The sequence below is a fragment of the Callospermophilus lateralis genome, chromosome 18 (assembly GCF_048772815.1).
Source record: "Callospermophilus lateralis isolate mCalLat2 chromosome 18, mCalLat2.hap1, whole genome shotgun sequence".
Lineage (NCBI taxonomy): Eukaryota > Metazoa > Chordata > Mammalia > Rodentia > Sciuridae > Callospermophilus > Callospermophilus lateralis.
In genome coordinates, this window is record NC_135322.1 from 60,653,594 (window position 1) to 60,674,337 (window position 20,744).

Sequence of the window (20,744 nt, forward strand, 5' to 3'; positions counted from 1 at the left end):
CGTCGTGGGGACTCGGTTTCCCTCCGGGGGTCGCGGGGTCGCGGGGCGCGCGCGGGCTGCGCACGGGCCTGGGCACCGGCGGGGGCGCGGCCGGCGCGGGCTCCGCCCCCGTGCGCATTCCGGGCGGGGCGCGGGCCTGCCGGGGCTCGCCCCAGCCCCCTCCCCAGGGCCGCCCTCCCGTCGGGCCGCGCCCGCCTCCCGTCCCCGCCCGGCCGCGGGCTCCGCCTGCGAGAGGCCGAAGCCGCGGCGGCCGCCGCCGTTGCCGCCATTGACGTCAGAGGGGCGGGCACATGACCCCGCGGGGACCAATCGCGCGGGCGCGAGCGCTCCCGCAATCTCCCCGGCAGCCGGCGCGGCCCCCGCCCGCAGGCACTCGCGGACGGACGCGGACACACGCACTGCACAGCGCGCGGCGGCGCGGGCCGAGACACGCCCGCCGCCCGCCCGCCCGCGGCCCCCGCCCCCGCCGCCGCCCGGCCCGCGCCCGCCGCCCTAGCCGTCCGCGCCGAGCATGCACCCGACGAGCTAGGAGGAAGCCGGCCGCCGCAGGAAGCGCCGCGCGCCGCCGCCGCCGCCGCCCCCGCGCCCGCCCCCCGCGGCGCGCCGCCCCCCGCCCCCCCACCCTCGCGGGCGGTGGGGGGGTGCGGGCCCCGGATCCGGGGGCCCCGCCGCCCAGAGCCAGCGCCGCCCCGCTCCGCGCGCGGCCCCCGCCCCCGCCGGCCATGGATCTGACCAGCAGCGCGGGCGGCGGCGACCCCCGGCAGATCGAGGAGACCAAGCCGCTGCTGGGGGGCGACGTGTCGGCCCCCGAGGGCACGAAGATGGGCGCCGTGCCCTGCCGCCGGGCCCTGCTGCTCTGCAACGGGATGAGGTACAAACTGCTGCAGGAGGGCGACATCCAGGTCTGTGTCATCCGGCACCCGCGGACCTTTCTCAGCAAGATCCTCACCTCGAAATTCCTGAGGCGCTGGGAGCCGCACCACCTAACGCTGGCCGACAACAGCCTGGCGTCCGCCACGGTGAGTCGCCCCGCGCGCGGCTCCTGCGACCGTCCGCGCCGCCCCCGGCAGCCCTCGCCCCCGCCCGGCCCGGGGACCCCGAGGCGGAGGCTCGGCCGCGGCCGGTGCCCGCGACCGGCTCCCCGGCTCCTGTGTTCCTGCCGCTGGGGACCGCGGACGGACCCGGGCTGGGCCCCGAGGGTGGTGGAGTTCCCTTTCTGGAGACCCGTGGCCCATCTGGATCCGAGCTGCGGGGGAAAACGAAACGACCCAGAACATCCAGCGGGGGGAAAAAATCCCCCAAACCCAAGAAAACCTTAAAGCCCCCAGACCCTGAGGATTCCCAGAAAAGCAGTTCCTTTCTTTGCTCTGCCCGTCCTTTATTCTCCTCCTGCCCGCGCAGGCAGGCAAACTGGGTGCTTCCCTCTCGGAAAATCTCCTTCGCACCTTGGGAGGTCGGCGGGGGAGGGGGTCGGGGTCCTGCAACATCGCCCACGGGGTCAAGTTCTGGTGGAAGCTGGCATGGCATTGTCTGTGGACTGTGTGTGCGCGTGTTTTGTCGCTGGAGGACCTATTTTGTTATTGTTATTGTTTTTCACTCTATGGCTGGGGCCGGGTCAGCTTGAGGAGATGGAGAGGAGAATCCACAGATCTCCTTTTGAAATCGAATCTGCAAATGGTGGCCTTCTTCCTGGAGAAAGACAGCTGTGGTGGGCTCAGCGGGGGGAGAGGGGGTGGCGGGTAGGAGCCTGAACAGGATGCTTTGTGTTTTGAAACAAGGACAGTTTCAAATACGGCTCTGGCTTGGCCTGAGCTTGGCTGAGGGGGGTCCCATCCTCTTGGGAGAGGGGGCCGTGTCTTTCCCAGAATGCACACTCCCCCCCAGGGCAGCTGGAATCCTGTTTACTAAGCACAGTGGGAGGGGGCAGAATCCAGCGCCTGCCCACACCTGTGCCAGAAAGCCCAGCCAGGAAACAGGGTGTCGCTTACATGGCATGTCACAAGCGTGTAGCGTGTGTAGACATTTCCCCGGCATCCATGTTCCCTTGGCAGTGTGTCACAGGCCATGACACATGCTCCGAGGAATGGGGAGGGGGGAAAGTTAGCCCAAGAATCCTACTCCTGCTTCTGCCCCCCACCCCAGCCCCCAGAGAGTTGAAACACACATGGACTTTTATTCTGGATTTTGGGTCCAACAGCGCATAGAACACCTATTTTTTCTTCCCTGTGGGCAGCTGGTGCAGTATCTGCAGACTGCTTTCTCAGGCAGGATTGCTGGCTGCCGGGAGGCGGCCTGGTCCTGCTTCCAGGCTGGTACGCCTTCTCAAACCTGCCTCTAGCCACAGGCCTCGGTGTTTGGCTTTTCATTTGGTGGAGGGAGAGCTTCCTCAAATTTGCCAGCACCCAGGGTTTCAGATTCAGAAGGCTCTGGTGACTCCCTGCTTGGGCTCTGAAGTCTGCCTTGAGAATGTTCACCTGGCTGCTGGGCTCTGCTGAGCTTTGTTCTTTTTTTCTGCCACCCCTCAGAATGAAGAGAGGTTGAGGGCAAGAGGAAATAGTTGAGAGGGACAGTGGCCTGCTGTGGAAAGGGCAGGCTGAGCCCGTGCTCCCTGGGAGAAGCCAGGAGTATTGATGGCTCTGTTGCTGGCCTTCCTGGTTTGGGGGAAGCCAGCTCTGGAGGCCAAAGGCCCCCAGCTCACCCTGGTTGCTCAAGAGGCATGTTTGAGAGGGAGAGGAAAGAAGAGGGATTGAAGCTGCGCCTGTATTCCTGAGCAGCCAGAGGCCCCTTTGCCCACCTTGGCTAGGCAAGGTGCTGGCGCCTTTGCCAGCTTGTGCCTTCCTGAAGAACACCTGTGATTTCCAGTATTGGGACTCAGGGTTATCCATGGAACAAGTTTCATCTTGGCGGAGCCTTGCCCTGGCATTAGGAAATGTGGGAAGAGGAACTAGGAGGAAGAGCCAGTGGGCTGGCACTGTCCCCTCTCCACCGCCTTTCTCCACCAAACGCTGTGGGTGGGGCATCCTGCAGTCTAGCCCTTGCTCCTTGGGGGCTCAAGTGAGGTCCAAGGCCCCCCTGCCCTCAGGGCCTGTGAGTGTGGAGGTGGGGCCCATTGTTCAGGTCACGGGGGAGGCTGGAGCTGTAGCCTCCATGGCAGAGGTGGGGTTGGGATTGTCACCTGGGACCTTGTCAGGGGTGAGACACCTGCCTGGTTGGTGTCCAGGCTCTCTGGAAGCAAAGGAGCCCCTGTGGGGTTTCCCAAAGGCCTGGGCATTATGTAATCTGTCTGCATTTTATATTGCGGCCAAGCACTCTATTGAGAAATATTAGCCCAAATGAAACAAAGGTGAAGTTGAGTGCATTTCACTACAACAAAAACCCTTTGCAGCCCCGTGGCTTTGCAGTGTTCCCTGCCTATCCTTGAGCTGCCGATAGATCAGGTGTGTTTCACACAGGGTCATATCTTCCCAAGAAGTGTATGTGGCTTATTTTTAACCCCAAATCAAAACCATTTGGAAATTATCCAGTTAATTGTGTGGACTTCAGGAACGGACCCAGAGTGATTGATCTGGATTCAAACCAATAAACAAATCAAATACTCTCTTTTGCTCAAACTGTCTGAGGAGTCTGTCTACACAGATCCAGTTACCCGAATCATAAGCAATAAAGACCAGGCTTCCAGGAGACGCGTTAGGCTGGGGTGCAAGCTGGTGGGGGCCCCCAGCCCTCCCTGACTGGTGGCTTTAGTGGGGCACACCCCTAATCTGGACCTCTCTTGGTTCCTTTCTGGGGATACCTAAAAAGGACTCTGGTGCTGTGGGGCCTGATGCCCCTCCCCTGGCCTGGCTGTAAACTTTGCCCTCTGTGGGTCGGGTCACCGCCTGCCCTGTGCCTGGTCTCCTGGGCTGGTTACTGATTAAATCATTGCAGAGCCAACAGTGTGCCCGACATGTCTTGTGACAGGCGGCCAGGTTTGATGCGCCCTGTGCTTGGAGACTTTGGATCCTGAAGGCTGTAAACAAAGGAGGAAGCTCAGGCTGATGTGGGAGGGGAGGTGGCGGGACCTGGCGACACCCTGATCTGGATGTGGTGCCCCGTTCCCCTTTGCATCCAATCTTCAGCCCCCGGCCCCCCCCCCTGCTCTTCAGCTGTCGCGAGTGTGCTTGTGATCAGCATCCAGGGCTCTGCCTCAGCGTTGCTCTCAGCAACACCAGAATCCATTTTGCTGTCCTAGTCCCTGGGCTGGATTTGATCGCCTGCTAGACGGGTTCGGCTGCTGGCAGAGGGCTTTGTCTGGTCTTTGTTTCCTCTGCATCACGGGAGCCCAAGCAAGCTGCTTACCTTCTATCTCATCTTATTTTTTAAAAATGTGGCACGCAGCATATCAGAATGGTGGGTGTAATCCCCACAGTCCTTTACTCACAGGGGTTGGGGCACAAGTGGCAGTGGGGCACACACTGTGTTTGAGCTGGTTCTTAAATTCTCACTGCTCTGTCGCTGGACTGAGACATAGGGCATCTTGTCAGCTGTGGCAAGACAAGCCACTGGCATTCCCTCCGTTTCCTTAGTCAGGTGGTCTCAGGGTGGGAGGGGGCAAGGGGAGCATCCTCCTAAACCTGGACTTGTTTAGCAGATGCCGACTGAGACCTACTGTGTGTCACATCTGAGCTGAGCTAACGGTCCAGATGTTGTGGTTTCTACTTGAGTATTAAAGTCTGTCCTCCAGAGGAGTCGCCAGTCCTGGAACCCATCTGTGTGCACACATGCATGTTAATTTTGTTCATTTTTGTCACATACGTTCCCTCCTCCATGTGCCTGTCCTTCCTTCCCTTCTTTGATGTGTTTGGTGTTTTTCATGGTAGTTAGTAATAAACAGACAGTTTTTACAGTTTTTTTTTTTTTTTTGGTCATGAACTTTTGGAATTCATCAAATTTGTTTCCTAGATAACTTGTCTGATTGGAGACAGGAATGCCGAGCAGGAGGGGCACAAACAGCCACAGCCGTCTGCCTTCCCAGGCTGTCCTAAGGGTGCATTTTAGGAGATTGCCCTTTCTGGCTGCGGCGACATTGTGCCAGTCCAGGTAGTGGGTGCCTCCCCGTGAGTGGCCATGCGAGGAAGAGGAAGGCATGTTGTGGCTTGGTCCTGGCTGCTCCTTGATGCCTTCCTTGGCAGGGGAAGCGGGTATTTCTGGGGCATCGTCTGGGGCAAAGCTCAGGGGAAGCCCAGCAGCCAAGTCATCCCCACAGGTGTCCAGGGCACCCCTCCACTGGCAGAGGACAGCGAGCTGGCCACCTCTGTGGGCCAGCCAGGACCTTACTCTTCCCAGGGGACCCACTGGGTGTCTTGTTGGAATGGATTTTTGAGATGGACTGGTTATGCCTTTGATTAAAGGATTAAATGAGATTAAGCGAGGCAGCCTATGTAGGGTGTCCCTACCACGGGGCAGAATGAACTTGGGCTGTGCTCTCATGGTGCAGGGTTCAGGTGCAGAGGTCCCAGCTTCCTGGCTGTGTGACTTTCACATGTTGCTCTCCTTCACTGGGCCTTGATTCTTCATCTGTGGGCCATGGTTGTGCTTTGTTTAGGGGGTGCCTATAGCTGGAGAACTCAAAATAGCTGGCACATAGTAGGGTGCGACGTTCGATCCATATTCCCACTCCTGGTTTCCTACTTTCCCTGAAAGCTTCCTGAGATTCTCTACAAACGGAAGAGATTATTGCTACTAAAGAATGGGGGGTCTCCACAGAAGATCCTCCTGAGAGGGACCTTGTGTTGGGGAAAGTTAGGGGTGTTGGGCAGAGCTGCTGTAAATAAAGGCACCGAGGTTGTTGTAAGCAGCTTAAGAAAAATTCTTCAAGGGCACGGGTTAGTTTCTTAAAAAACAACCTGCCCATGGAAGCAGTTGTGTGCATATCCAGTACATTTAAATTGTCTCTGTCCCTAAAACCCCTCGTTGCTATTACCAACGCAGACCCTGTTCTTCATTTCTTGTGTGTCCTGCTGACCTTTCTGAGCATGTACAATTATTGTTCATTGGACACTGTATTTAGAGATCATTTAGATCAACTGCTGTCTCTTTTTTTTTTTTTTTTTTTTTGTGCTGGAGATTGAACCCAGGGCCTCACTTTACTGACTGAGCTGTGTCCCCAGCCCCCGCTGTCTCCTTTTTGACAGCTGCCTAACTTTCCAGTGTTGAAGCTTGCTGTAGAGTGGGTGTACCATCTCCTGTTGATGAACGTTGACATTAGACCTAGTTTACTATTTCAGACAAGACACTTTTTTCTTTTGGTACTGGGGATTGAACCCAGGGGCACTTAACCACTGAGCCACATCACCAGCCCTTTTTTATATTTTATTTAGAGACAATAGAGACAGGGTCTCACTGAGTTGCTTAGGGCCTCACTAAGTTGTTGAGGCTGGCTTTGAACTTTCGATCTTCCTGCCTCAGCCTCCTGAGCTGCAGGGATTACAGGCATATGCCGCTGTCCCCGGCTGACACTTGCATTTTTACTTAGTTGAGTTTTTCCTGTTTTGACAATTTTAACCTTTGCTTGCTTCTTTGGGACAGGAGAGCTGGCCCTCCCTCAAACAGAACACAGGTGAACCTGGGACTCTGACAAGGACCCTGAGCTCCACCCCGAGGACAAGGGTCTGAGCCTCTCTACCTGAGAGCCCCTGCTTTGCCCTGCACTTCCTGCTTTGCCCAGAGTGGAAGTCAGGCTGCTTGGGCCTGGGAGGGAAGGGGAAGTGAGAGTTTCTCTTCCCCACTCCTGGCCTGGTGAGGAAGCTCTGGCGTGCCAGCGCGCTCCGGGGGGCTGTGCACACTTTGCAGGGGAGCTCTGCTTAAGGCAGGGGGGCCCTAAGTCACTGCAGGGCGTGGAGCCCGGTGGGGATGTGGGCGCCTGCAGGAGGCGGTGCCTGCTGTGTGTACTGAGGCAAAAGGCTCCCACAAAAAGGTTTCCCATCTTCAGGAGCCCTTTCTTTACCCCACCACCAGGAAGCAGTTACCTGTGCCAGGTGTCCCCGAGGTAGTGGGAGGAGATAGCGACCCGCAGAGGGTTGTGGGAGGACACAGGTGAGCTTCAGTCCTATCTCTGACTTCCCAGATGGTGGCCTTGGGCAGGCCACCCAAACTCTGCCCGTATCTGTAAGGTGAGGATTATAGGGACTTCCTTGTAGCCTTGGTGTCAGGGTCAAGGGGGGTCAGGCTGCAGGTTGCTCGCGCCTTCTCCAGCTGATCAGTGCCATGGAAGACCATGAATGGCTAAGCGAGAGAATGCAGCTGGCGACAGGGACCATGGGGAAGGCCAGGCAGGCACTGCCTGGGCTCTGGGGCCTGCTGCTTTGTGCAGAGTTCAGGGAGCAGTGATACTGACCCGGGGAAGAGTATTCCAGGTAGAGGGAGCGGCAGGTGCACCGCCCTGAGGCTGGACGGGAATTAGAAATCACCCCGGATCGCTGGGCACACAGTAGTGCTCTCTAGCTGGTTTCCTTCCCCTAATCTCCAGGAGTTGTGATCTGTTAAAATCTCAGTGTGCCTCAAGATGTGCTGGGTGCTGGGCACAGGGCAGCCCTTTGCCCCCGAGAGTCTCCATCCTCGTGCTTCTGCTGGGTGCTTTTTTCTCTTTTTTTAAAAATCCTGGCTCCCTCCCAGGGAATAGTGAAGAATACCTTTGTAGTGGTGCTTTAAGAGGCTCTTATATTACCCAGCCCAGCAAAACTCTTAGCAGCCCACTAGCTGCCTTTGTCGGTGACTAGGTTCCAAGCATCCTGGGTCTAGACTCATCTCATTCAGCCCCAGCTTGGCCCAGCTGGGACTCACCCAAGTCCTGCCTCGAGCCCGTGTCTTGGTTCCTGGCTGTGCGATGTCGGTGGCCACCAGAGAGGAGAGTATTGGGATGAGGCGGTGAACTCTTCTTGGAGGGAAGCAGGTGAGCTGGCTTCTTCAGTGCCCAGGTGTGTGGACCAGGCAGGGCAGGGGCTGAGGAGAGGGAGGAGACACCAGGCCTCCTGCTGGCTTCCTTGGGTGTCCTGGGCCAGTCCCAAGCACCTTAATGGTCCAGCTCGGCTGAAAGTGGAGTGTGCAGTCTGGACACACCCAGACCTGGTCCCCACTCCTGTTTTGGCTCCCTGTGTAGCTCAGGCGATGTGTTCCCCAGGGAGGAAGTGCAGCCGCTGTGTAAAGTGGGCTGTTTGGGTGAGCTTGCCACTGTGACAAATAGCACTCATAGTGGGGTGGCTCCTGCAGCGTTTGTCGGGGGAGTGCCCAGAGGGTGCTGTCCTACTTGGTCTTGGGGGCACCCAGGCGCCTTCACACTGGTAGGGCTGTCCCTCCTCCAAGTCTTCCACTGAGAGAGGTGGGGCAAGAGAGGGGGTACAGATGAGCTGCACAGCGTAGGCCGGGGGTGGGGTTTCCACGTGTGTCCAGGAGGAAAAGAGGCTAAGAGTGATTCCTCCCACCCTTGAACTTCCCAGCGTCCCAGGAGCAGAGCTGCTTCTCTGGAAAGGAAATTCAGACAAGGTCTCCTGTAGTTCTGAGCTTGAGGTTAGTGGCAGGTTGGGAAGGTCTGCAGCCTTCTCTGTTGGGGAATTCAGGAGGGTAAGAGACCCTGTCGCGGGACCTGGGGCTCTGCCTCATAATTACAGCCCTGTTGCTCACCGCCAGTGTGCGCCAGGTGCTGTGGCATTTCATTTTTAGAGCATTCTCATGGGGTGAGCATAATTCCCACTTTACAGATGCCAGAATGGAGACTCTGGGGGGACTGGGAGGAGGTGGAGCTGGGGGTCAAAGCCAGGTGTGACCCCTGCTCATGTGTGTGCAGGAGTGTGTACTGCATCTGCTGGGTAGGTGCGAAATCGCTTCAGTCCTGCAGACACGTCGGAGTTAGATGGAAGCGAGCTTGGCAGTTAAGTGTTTGCCAGATATTTCCAGGGAGTTCAGAGGCTGGAGTTGGAGTGTGAATGGCAAGGATTTGTCGAGGATACTTTCATGACTCGAACACCGGGGGCTGCACCTGCAGAGCGGCTGCCCCCACATGCTACACTGGCTCAGTCAGGCACGGTCTTCCCTCCTGGTGGGCTCCCAGCCAAAGGGGGTGACTACAAACCACAGTATGCTGCAGAGCAGAACGCACGTCCTCAGAGAGGTGTGTGCCTTGTCCATGTCTTCAAGGGGAGGAAGTAATGCCTGCCTGGTCATGGAAGGCCTTCCTAGGAGAGGCCCATCGGGTGGACAGAGTGGGATTGAGACTGCTCGAGATAGGATGATGGTCACAGGTGGGAATGGGCAGAGACACTGTTGAAGCAAAAAGATAGAGGCCTCCCCTGCTCTGGGAGGCTGCACTGATCTCTAGTGGTGCGCACCGTCGGGGCAGAGGAGTGGTGGATGACCAGGTCTGCCACTGCCCGCTGGTTCAGGGACTACCCATGTGCACCTGAGCAGGGAGGGCCCTGATGACCACTTGCAGGGCGGATGGTGATCACCATCTGAAGAGACTGAGGGGGCCTCTTCATGAAGCTTCAGGGATTTCCAAGGCCCCAGGGCCAGGCGGTCAGTCACAGTGGGGACCATACAACGGTCACTATGTGTGATTTGATGACGTTTCCTTTGGCGAGGCGCTACTCTTGGTGTGCTGCATTGGAGAGCCCTACAGTAACCTTGTAAAATACCTTTACTCTCCCATTTTACAGATGGGGAAACCGAGGCAGTGCCTCTCAGTAGACGTTGTTTGGATGAAAGAGTGGATGGATGGATGGATGGATGGACGGAAACAAATGAGACCTGCAGTTGCCTAGTCAGGAGAGCCCTCCTTTTGGAAAGGGAGAGGCCGCACAGGGAGAAAGACACTTTGACATCTCCACCCCTCCCCTCCTCATAACCTGCCTCTCTGGCTCTCTGTCAGCTTGTCACACCTCTCCCCTGCTCCAGGGCTGTGATTCAGCTGAAGAGAGCATTTGGGCAGCGTCTTCAGCGTAGTGCCCGAGCATGGTGTGACAGCCAGCCTCCGTGTGGACACAAGTGCAAGGATTCCTGGCCCCCTCCTGCAGCCTGTGAAGTCACAGTGGCCAGGCAGGTCCTGATGGGCTTTTCACCAGGGGCCTCCAGTGCTTCGATCCCAGGCCCCAATCCTCCACTTCAATCTTGGCCCCCAGGGCTCCCCGCTCCCACCTTCCTTTCCTTGAGGCCTGGGGCTGGTTTAGAATAGGCCTGGGCTCTTGGGGGGATGGTGATCTCAGTGGGCTGTGGCCCAGGCCAAGAGATAGCTGGGCACCTAGCAGATGACGCAGGGGTGTCACTGGCCTTGTGTCTGCAGTGAGGAAGTGCATGGGGTCGTGGCAGTGGGGGCAGGGCTGTCCTGTGGAAAGGGGAACCATGACTTGTTGATGTGTTTTACTCTGCTGGTTTGTGTTTCGTGACCCTGTGACTGAGGCTTGCTTCAGGGGCAGGAAATCAGTGCTTGGGGCTTCCAGTTGGCCAGCGATGTGCACCTCCAAGAAGGAACGAGCGTGACCCCAGGGTAGTAAGGATCACTTCTTCCAGCCATTTGGGTTCTTAGCTGAATTTGTGCACTTGATTCCCACATCATCCCCATGTGCTAGGAATTTACACAAGTGGAACCCAGAGCCAGTGGCCTCTGAATGCTGCCGTTGTGGCAGCAACGCCTGAATTACCAGCCAGGAAGTGGGAATGACAGCTCACACCTGTGTAGCACTCCCTGTGTGCCGGGCCCAACCTGAGCCTTCATGTAGGTGAGCGCTTGTCAAATCCTGTGATGTCCCTGTTTACACCTGAGCATGCAGTGGAGCTGGTGTCTGTTCCAGGGCTGTCGAGCCCCAGAGTATGATAACTGCTTGTGGCTGGTGGCAGGGTTCAGGGGCTTAAGAACAGAGCGTCAGAAAGGCCTCAGGTTGGGCCTGGGTGCCTCTGTGCTGTGAGGAGGGTCTTGTAGAAGAGGGAGCTTGTGGACCAAGCAGAGGGTTCCACCCAGACGGAGCGGGCCTCCCAGGATCTGCTGGGGTCCAGCACCAGGACTTCAGCCGTCTTCCTGCAGACCTGCTTGTGAAGAGCCACCGGGGACTTGTGCTTCTCACTGGCCCTTTGTTGGTCCTGGGATGCTCACTTGCTCTCTTGGAGTCCCAGATTCTTTGCCTGGGATGGCCCGAATCTCAGGAGCCGCCCTGTCAGAGATGACTGTGAGGACGTGGCCAGGCCAGCATGGAACCCAGGTCCTCTGGGGTGGGCTGTGGCTCAGCGGTAGAGTGCTTGCTGCGGCCCTGGGTTCGATCTTCAGCACCACATAAAAATAAATAAATAAATAAACAAACAAATAAACAAAATGAAGGTATTATGTCCAACTACAACTAAAAAATAAATATTAAAAAAAAAAAAAAGAAAAAGAAAGAAACCCAGGTCCTCTGTGGAGCGGCGCCCGCCTGCCTCTGGCTGAGGCTCGCTCTTGCCTCTGAGTTCTGGCATGCTTATCGCCGCTCCATTGCCTTGGTGGCCTCTAAGGGCCACCTTCCTGGGTTGGAGTGGGACCCATGGTGTGGTACTTCCCCAGCTGGGTGGCCCGGGAAGCCCTGCTCCTGGCTCATCTTTCCGCCAACTGTTCACCTCTCTACTCGTAAGACAGCAAAAGGAACAGCGCAGTGATTATGATGAAATAAAGGAGGAAATAAAGGAGGAAAAATTCTCCCACAGCCCTATCCCGGGAAGTTGCCTGTCACTGCAGAGAGCCACCTTTGCTCCTTCCCTGAGGGCAAGTGTGCATGGATGCAGTGCGCGACTGTGGAGCACTTCTCGGGGTCTCCAGTGCCAAGTCCCCTCACTGAGTGCTTCATCCAGGCTCAGCAGTCTAGCTAAGGGCTCACTTGACCCTGTATTCAGCGGGGCCGGCCTGTGCACTGCAGGATGTTGAACAGTGTCCCCAGGGGCCAGGACACTGCTTCCCACAGGTGTAGCAGCCAGTCAGCGGATGTTGCCATATGTCCCCAGGGGCCACGTTGCCCTCAGGTGAGAATCACTGAATTCAAGCATGTAACTGTCACCCCCACCTTGTGGGGTCTTGCTTCCTGAGGCGGCCACCCTTGGCAGAGCTGGAAGCTCATGCCCCCACTGTAGTGACTTTGTTTCTTCAGCGTTGGCCTCGAGCTGTTCTTAAAACTGGTGCCGCAGAGTCAACCCCTTCCCCTGTGTCTGGTGTGGTGGGGCCAAGAGCCAGGTGCGACTTGGCCCCCTGCCCCAAGGAGGAAACCTTGGCCAGCCAGAGCATTAGCAAGAGTCCCCTCCTCTGATCACTCCCAGGGACCCAGCCCTGTACCTTGATGACTCAGTACTTCAGAGATCTGGGTGGTTGAAAAGGGAATTGTATCATGTCAGTAGGGAGAGAAAATTAGCTTTAGAAAGTTTTGGTGTAAGGAAAATACCTTGAGACCCGCTTCGAACATCCTGTCTGAGTGGAAGCAGGTTGTGTGGGAGCTGAGGGAGTAGGGCGGAGAGCAAGTGGTCCGGGGGGCCACCTGGCTTCTTGGCTTTCCACAGAGGCCATCACCTGCTGGACCCAAGCTCCACTCATGGTGGTTCAGTGAGACCTTCTGCTTTTTGGAGCTAATGGAACTATATTCTCAGAAAATATATGAGAAGGAAGGTTTGGAGTTGTGCGTGGTCTTGGCAGCAGATTAAAAGGGAGAGAGGTCCCAGGCCAGGGAGCAGTGTGGAGGAGGGGCTGGGGCTCTTGTGGCAAGCAGTACCCTTGTGGCTAATGCAGCCCTTGGAGCCAGGGTGAGATGGGCCTAGCAAGGCTTCAGCCCTTGCCAGCCCTCATCTGGGTGCTCCTGGGCTGCTGCCTGGCCTCTCTGGGAAGCCTCCTTAAAGAGGCCTGCCCTGTGGACTGGATTAGGGACTGGAAAACCAGCCCCACTTTGAACCCTGAACACACTGGTTCTCAGTTGTGAATTGGGGGTGTCGTGGGGATGAGGCCTTAACGACCCTGCTGGACCTGGCCATTGCTTCCGTAAAATGAAACACTCATCAGGCCAGTTTGGTTTTGGATTCAGACCTTCCATGTTGGCTCTTTAGCTGATGGGATCCAGGTCCAGTTTCCTCTTGCAGACTGGGATGAGAAGAGGCGCCACCTCTCAGGTTGTCCTTTTTTTTTTTTTTTGAAAGAGGATCTCCCTATGTGGCTAAGGCTGCTTTGCACTTGGGATCCTCCTGTCTCAGCCTCCACAGGCACGGGCCCGGGTTGTCCTGAGAATGGAGGAAACAGTGCCTGGGAAGGGCTAAGCACAGCGGGCACCTGAGCTTAGTACGCGCCTACTGCCACCACCTCCATCCCCACCTACCAACCATGGTCGCGCTGCGAGTTCTGCTACCTAACAGTTGCTCACCCTGTGCCGACTTCCTGTGGGATCCTGAGCTTGAAGGCAGGCTCGATTCTGTCCTAGAATCCCTGATGTCTGAACAGACCTTTGATGAACACTGTTGCTCGAAGGGGATCGTTAGGGACCCAGGCTGTGAAGAGAGAAAAGTCTCTATTTTCTTGGGAGACCCTGCCCTGTTTGGTGGCCTTGGAGTCATGGGAGGCTCCTGTAGGGTGTGACCGCATGTGGAAACTCCAGGTCTTGGAGTCTGGCCTAGGTCCTAAACCAGCAGCCAAGTCCCCGGCTTGAGAGGAGGGAGCCTGCCGTTGGGAGCCTTAAGATATTATTGGTGGTTTCACCTCCGCTTTCAGCAGCAGTGCTTGGAAAATAAGATTTTGATCTTGGAAAATATGATTTAAAAACAGAATTGAAAGTTGCTTTTATTTTCTAAACGATATTGCCCCTGACACATGTGCTAGAGCTGAGCGGTGGCCTTGGTCTGAGCACAGCGATGCGACAGACCCGCTCGCAGCGCTCCCTGGGCACACCTGTGTCTGTCACAGGCTCCATCCAGGACTGGCTTTCTGCCTCGGATCCCCCAGGTGGGTCCACCATGGCCAGAGCCCCTGCTTTTGATGGAGCCTGGGCAGCCACCCTCTCTGGGGGCAGCTTGCAGTGTGGTCTCAGCCCTGTTACCCTGTCAGTCCATCACCACGTCTCTGCTGCCAAGAGGGGCTTCGTCCTCCAGGCCCTGCCCAGCCGTGTTTGAATGCTGAGATCCAAAGCCATCCGCCACAGTAGCTGTGTGCAACACCCATCCTAGTGCCCTCTTCCTGGTGGAAGGAAGGTCCTTTCCTGTCTGTTGAATGAGGACGGGGACCATGAGTCCCCACCAGGCCCCACTGTGGTGCTTCCTAAGAGGCTGTGTCCAGGGTGGACCCCGGTCCATCTGGCTATTCTGTCTCCGTGTATGTCTGGACACCACACCTGCCATTCTTTCCTGTGCCTGAGGACCTGCATCGCGGGCTTCAGCAGCTCCCAGGCCCCTGGCTCTGGGTGGGCGTGGCAGAGAGCCTGGAGGGAGATGAGGGAAGGGGGAGCCAGCGGGGTCCCATTCTCCAGCTCTCCTTCTTGGGTGGGGGGCAGCATCTTAGCACAGCTGCCGTGCTGTCACCCCTGCACCCAGGTTGAGTGACTAGTGGGAGGAACACTTGCTGCAGAGGCAGGGTGACCAGTTGTCTTGTCTTGCCTCGGACTGCCCGAGGCTTTGCCCTGGAAGTTCTGTATCCCAGGAAGCCCCCATTTCCAGGCAGACAGGGACAATAGGTTACCCAGGTAGAAAAAGCCTCTTTCCCAGTACTCCTCCCGCGCCTTAGTCTGCAGTCCTTTTGTTTAAATTTCCTAAATCCCACCATTTTGTGTCAGCCATCTGTTTCCTCCCAGGACCCTGGCTGACACAGGAGCGTGGGGAGGATGGAGTGTTTCCAGGTCTTCTTCCCGTGAGAGCACATGGTCACCATGGCATGCTGCTGGACATGGGAAAAAGACAGAGGTCTCCTGCCTTGGACTCTTCTGAGAACAGTGGAGTGTTGGGGTGATGATGGTGGTGGTGGCCTTGTATTTGTCTCCTACAGTGGGCTTGCGTGAGGACCGTTGATGCTCTTTTGTGCTTGATCCCTGCCGTCGGTGAAGACTTCCTCAAGTGGAGGGAACGTGCGTGGAGAGGCGGAGTAACTTGCCAAGGGTTAGGTTGGGCAAGGGTCCGGCCAGGGTTGCCTGCCGGCGTTCCCTGTGAGCTTGCACGCTTGCCAATGAGGTGTTTGCAAAACCCATACTTTCGTAACTTCTGGCTCGGGTCGGTGTCTTGTTGGGCCTGAGGGCTGGGGTCTGATGTTTTCCACTTCTCCCATGTGGCACAGAGTGTGCTGGACTGGCTGGGCGGCCAGCTCTGGTTTGGCCAAATGCAGCCGTGGCTCATGTTGGAAAATGAATCTGTTTTCCATTTGCCCCCTACCCTCTTTACACATTTATATAATTAGGGTCAGAGCCAGCCGAGTTGGAGCAGAACCTGCGAGTCATCTAGTTCTGGGAGGGCCAATTCATGACATGGATGATACTACTTTTCCTTGCCTGGCCTGTGGTCAACATTGCTATCAGTCCTAGCATAATCAGTCTTCCCGGTGAGCCCAGAGACGGCCATTGCTAGTCACTGTTGGTGTGCAGGGAGACCAGCCTCATGCAGTCCAGCCTCTCCCATTGTCTGTACTAGGAACCCAAGGTCTAGACCCAGGGGAGCCCCTGGGGTGTGGAGCCTTCTTCACGCGGGATGCTTGCTATGACAGCATGACTTTGGGCTGAAAATCTGTGTTTGAACAAGGGGTGGTGAGCGGACAGGACCTGGGTTTTGCACAGTGCATGGGTTGGGGGTTCAGATCCTGATTTTGTCTCTTCGTGGTTATGACTTTGGGTAGGTCACGTAACTTCCTTGAGCCTCGTCTGGGAGTGGAGGCTGCAGTGCCCGTGTCCCAGGATCGTGAGGAAGAAATGACTTGGTGTGTGTGTCACACACTTAGCAGGCATTTCCCAAGTGCCTCATAGTCTCTGTTGGGGCCTCCAGGTGGCTGTCAGCTGCGCAGAGGAGGCCCCTGTGTCCAGAGAGCCTGGCTGCCCCCAGGAAGGGCACTTCCTTTCTTCCTGTCCCTTTTCAGAGGCCTGGGACCGCACTGACCGCCGTCTTTGACCTCCTCTCCTGCTTTCCGCTCACAGTTGGGCCCGTTTATCTCCCGTGACTTGCTTTGGGAAGTGCTTTGTTTCTCTTTTCTTTCCTGGTGTCATCCTCATCCTCATGTCATCTCAGCGATCGAAGTGACAGACTCTTCCTAGTGAATGGGGGTCCTGGGACCCTGGCCTAGACTTTTATGAGCCGAGAAACTCCTTTTGAAAATTTGCCAAAGGGTATGAATCCTGGCAAAATGGTAAGATGCCGGGCTCGTAAAGTTTGGCATCTCTCTATTTTGTAGCACGTATAATTTAGGTGTTCCGAGGGATTCCTGGGCCTCCCCATCCCCAGTTATAAACCCACGACAGGGCACGAGGCTTCACGGCAGCAGGAAGTGGAACTTGACGCGGAAGTGGACACGTGGACGACAGACGTTTCTTAAGTGTGAAGCCTGGGCTTCTGTTCCCAGCTCTGCTCCTCTGCGGGGAAGCAGGTTTGTACTTGCTCGAGCTGTGTTTAGTCTTCTTGAGGGTGGTGAAATATTTCTTCCTTTATCCTAGTCTGGAGTTTCAAGGTTGGCACTTCTTGCCCCTAAACTGTTTACGTAAAGGTTTAGAAGTGTTCTTCACTCCTTGATAAGGCAGAGCGCATCACTGGAGATGTGGGTGTCACGCAGAGGACCCTTCTGCTGGGGTCAGGCAGGTGGGGCTCGGCCCCACCCCAGCACTTGGGATGGCTAACACAGGGCGGATGTGGGCCACCTCACCTCTCTGACATGTACAGCAGAGGATCAGAATGACCATGCATCCTTGTTGGTCAGGGGTTAAAGAACACTATGCATAAATAATATGCCCAGGAAGTGCCCAGGTAGGCCATGGCAGATTTTGCATTTAAATGCCTTGAATTTATCTCAGAAGTCTGGGTCCCTGTGCTGTTGGCATTTTTACTGAGTCTGTTAGGGAGGCTGCCTGATGAGCCCAGCTGGAGCCCGCGAGTGCCGTCTGAGGTGGCCGAGTGTGTGGTTCTGATGTGGGTCCCCAGCACTTTGGTGAGACTAACCAGGTACTGGGAAGAGAAGCCCAGGGTTTCCTTGTTGTGGAGATGCAGGATCCCAGACTCCGCTTTCTGCCTGCCTGGGCCTCTTCCTCACTAGCCCCACCAATCTTTAGCCACGCCCTGGAGTGAGATGTTATTTAACCGACTGGAGAGAGAGTTCCCGGGCCATTTCAGATGTAGGCAGGCAGCTTTGCTGGGATCATTTCTTTGCTGCTGAATTTTGTGTTCGCATGTTCTTACGCCAGAAATGTAGTTGAACTTTTCCTTTTGTTTGCTTCATTACTCCCACCACATTTGGCAGTTTGGTGGGATGGTGGCTGTGTTTTTTATACTCAGGTTCGGTTTTTTTAAAGTGCGACTTGCGCTCGGCGGCCTCTCCTCCCTGAGGGTGTTAGGGCGACTCCAGCAGCTCTCTCCCAGCCAGTCCTGATTGCCAGGGAAGGGCAGGGCCAGGTGACATTGTGGAATTCACGATTCCTTGAGCCCCTACTGTGGGCCAGGGTCCTGCATACGTCGCTAAGTCCTCTTGTAGAGATGCAGCACTCCCTGGGAAGGTGGTGTCCCCCTATTACAGGAGAGGGGACAGCTTCCCAGAGATCCTGTGTCTCCAGGGTCCTACGGCTGCGAATCATGAGCAGTGATTCCAGCCCAGGCCAGGCCCACTGAGCTTGTGTACCTTTCCTAGGGCCCCACGATACCTCCTGGGACTCAGGGACACCCTGAGTGTCCTTCACGTTCCTCCCCTTGCAAGGTTCCACTGAAGGAAAGATGAAGAGGGTGCTGTTTGGACAAGGAAGGCCTTGGAGAGTTCCTCACTTCTGCAGCCCAGAGGCCTTGCCTGCAGCCTGGGGGTGGCCAGGACTGTCCCAGCCCCCTGAGTCAGCTGGCGGGGAGGGATGGCTTCTTCTGGGCAGCCAGCTCTGGTAGGAAGCTAGAGTTCTGTCCACGTCACCTCTCTGACCTGGGGTGGGGGAGCCTTGCCAGTGTGGGCAGGAAGGAGGGGTGCAGAGAAGGCAGCTTCGTCAGCAGTCTCACTGTCCAGGCAAGAGGACCAGGCTCTGAGGGGAGGGAGCGGGCATGGTAAGGGAAGGCTGGGCTTGAGGAGGGGGTAGGCCTCGAGCAAGGAGAGGTGGGCCGCGAGGGGGCCTTCTGCCAGCATCCTGCTGGACTTAGCTCTCAGACCCAAGGAGGAAGATCAGATCTGGTCAGGCCCCCGTCTGCTCTGGGGGGCCATCGAGAACATCTGGGCTGATGCGTTCATCTTACAGCCAGAGATGTGCCACTCCTGCAGGCACCGTCCCTACCTCAGCGCAGCTTCTTGTGTGCCACTCACTGCCATGGCCAGGCAAGGCTTGGTCAGGAGAGATCTGGGAGGGTGTCATGCATTCATTCATTTTGGCATTTGAAGTTCTGAGTAGTCAGTAATTTTTTTTTCCTGAGCTAAACTATACTCCCTATAGCCATCTGGAAGTGACCATTCAGGGGCATTAATACTTTCACAGCGCGGAGTGGCCCAGACTTCTCATCACTACTGAGACAGTGAACACCCGCCATCCCCACCTGCTCTCACGGTCGACTTTGTTCTGTGTGTCTGAGTTTGATGATTTCTGGGTGCCTGTGTGTGTGTAATCCTGTGGCATCCGTCCGCCCTGGGACTGGCTTGTGACAGCACCGTGTTTCCAGCTTCCACCCATGTGTGTAGGTGTCACATCTCTTCTATCTTGAGTGGGGGAGGGGGCATTCTAGCGTGTGCTGCTGCATCTCTGTGCCTGTTCTTCCTCCTGTGGACCCTGCAGTTGTTTCCAGACTCACCTGTCCGTTGTGGCTGCTGCAGCTTCCTGTAGTCCCCACCTGCCATTTTTTGGGGATATGAACCTGAAGGTGTTAAGTTTTTAGAGATGCTCCTTCCCATTACGTAGAGAACTCAGGCTGATTGTAGAATGATTAGACAACACAAGTAAACAGAAGATGGAAATGAAGTTCACCTGGAATGCCAACACCCAGAGGTGGTGGTTAACATTCTGCTCATTTGCATATGCTGGTTTTTCCGTCTGTACACGATCCTGCTGTGTGAGCATCTCTGATGGTGGGTGATGATCTTTGTTCAGAAATATGAAAACTCCACAGGAAGGCCCTGGGCAGGGGAGGGACCCCACTCAGTTTTTGTGACCAAGCTGGCCTCCTAACCATCTCCAGGGGGTGTCCTTGGTGTTTCCTGGGATTGCTCCCGCCTGTGTTTTGTGTCCCTTTCTCTAACATGTGCCTCCTAAATGGACTGTTGAAGCCCCAGGGAGGCTGCCTAGCACAGTGCCTGATTGTGAATATGTTCAATGAATGAAGAAATGATCCAGTGAGTGAATGCATGAACTTAACAAGCAAGGGACCTTGAACTTGGTCCTCTCTGGCCAGGCTTATTCATCTGCTGCCTTATCAGGCCTCCTGGTGGAGGGGATGGTGGGGTAACTGACCATGAGTTGTCCTGTCATCTGGGAAGGGGTTTAGACAGCAGGCCGTGGGAATTCCCTCACTCCTCAGGCATTTGCCGACGGTCTCCTGCATGTCAGGGTCTTTGCTGGGGCCTGGGCCATGGGAAGAAGAAACAAGGCACCCTCCGTTCCCAGCAGGGGACCACTGGTACAAAGAGGCAAGTAGTAAGTGTCATGAAGAGAAGTATATTAGCTTTCTTTTTCTCTTCTGCATTTTTTTCTTTCTCTGTTAAGAAGTTGATCCAGTTCACTTTCTTGGATAGGTGGAAGCTGGTGATCTGCAGGTCCTGTGCTTAACACTTACCACAATGATCCTGGTGGTGATCCTAAGCTTGGGGGCCTCAGTTTCCTTGTGTGGATACTGAGGGAGGATGGTGTGTCTGCTTTCCAGGGTCTTGTGAGACGTGACGGTCGTGGTGACTGCTGCTGTTACTATTGTTATCATGAACGGGCCACCACTGAATGATGAATCTGAAGCTACATTTTAAATATGCTTTAAAATTCCCCAGTGGACCCCCTCCAGTTGATCAGGGGTCGCCCTCACTGGAGGTGGTTAGTTAGGGTGGTGGACTTAGCAGGGCATCATTTCCCTGAGACACTTTGGTTCAGCCGAATTTGTGCAGCCACTCCCTCCCATGTCAGATCTCTGTTTCTCCCTGGGAATGAGGAACAGAAGGGCCTCACTTGAAAGAGCCTGTTGTTCCTTCCAGTTTGGAAGCCAAAGTTGGGTTTCTGCAGCCAGCCCCAGGAGGCATGTGGCCACACAGACTTCTTCCTCTTTCCTGGCCTCATTTTGCACTGATTCTTTTGGGGAGATGATTGAGATGAGCAGAAGAACATATAGGAAAAGAAGCCAACAGAAACCCCTAAACTGCCCTCTGAAACTGGCCCTTTCCATCAGGCAGGGTCAGCCGTAGGGACAGGGCATCTTCTGTGTTCACTGGGTGGGTTTTGTTTGCTGCTGGAGGGCATGGTGATGCCGCAGACCGCCTGATCCTCACCCTGGGACCTGAGGCCCCCTGTCACTGATTGGTTCCAAATAAGGTGCTGGACGTTACCCTGTGTGTTGGGGAGGAGGGATGAAGTGACATGTCCAGGGCGGGCACTGAGCACAGAGTGTCC

General features: G+C 56.1%; 1 protein-coding gene across 2 annotated transcripts in view; it reads left to right on the forward strand.

The window, feature by feature from the left end:
* Positions 1-642: 642 nt before the first annotated feature.
* Positions 643-20,744, forward strand: part of Cmip (c-Maf inducing protein) — a 198,638-nt gene continuing 178,536 nt past the window's right edge. For both annotated transcript variants that reach the window (XM_076838962.2, XM_077105836.1), the window contains exon 1: positions 643-1,019. In XM_076838962.2, the coding sequence (XP_076695077.1) occupies positions 723-1,019 (297 nt within the window). In that variant the 5' untranslated portion in view covers positions 643-722. The remainder of the gene's footprint in view (positions 1,020-20,744) is intronic.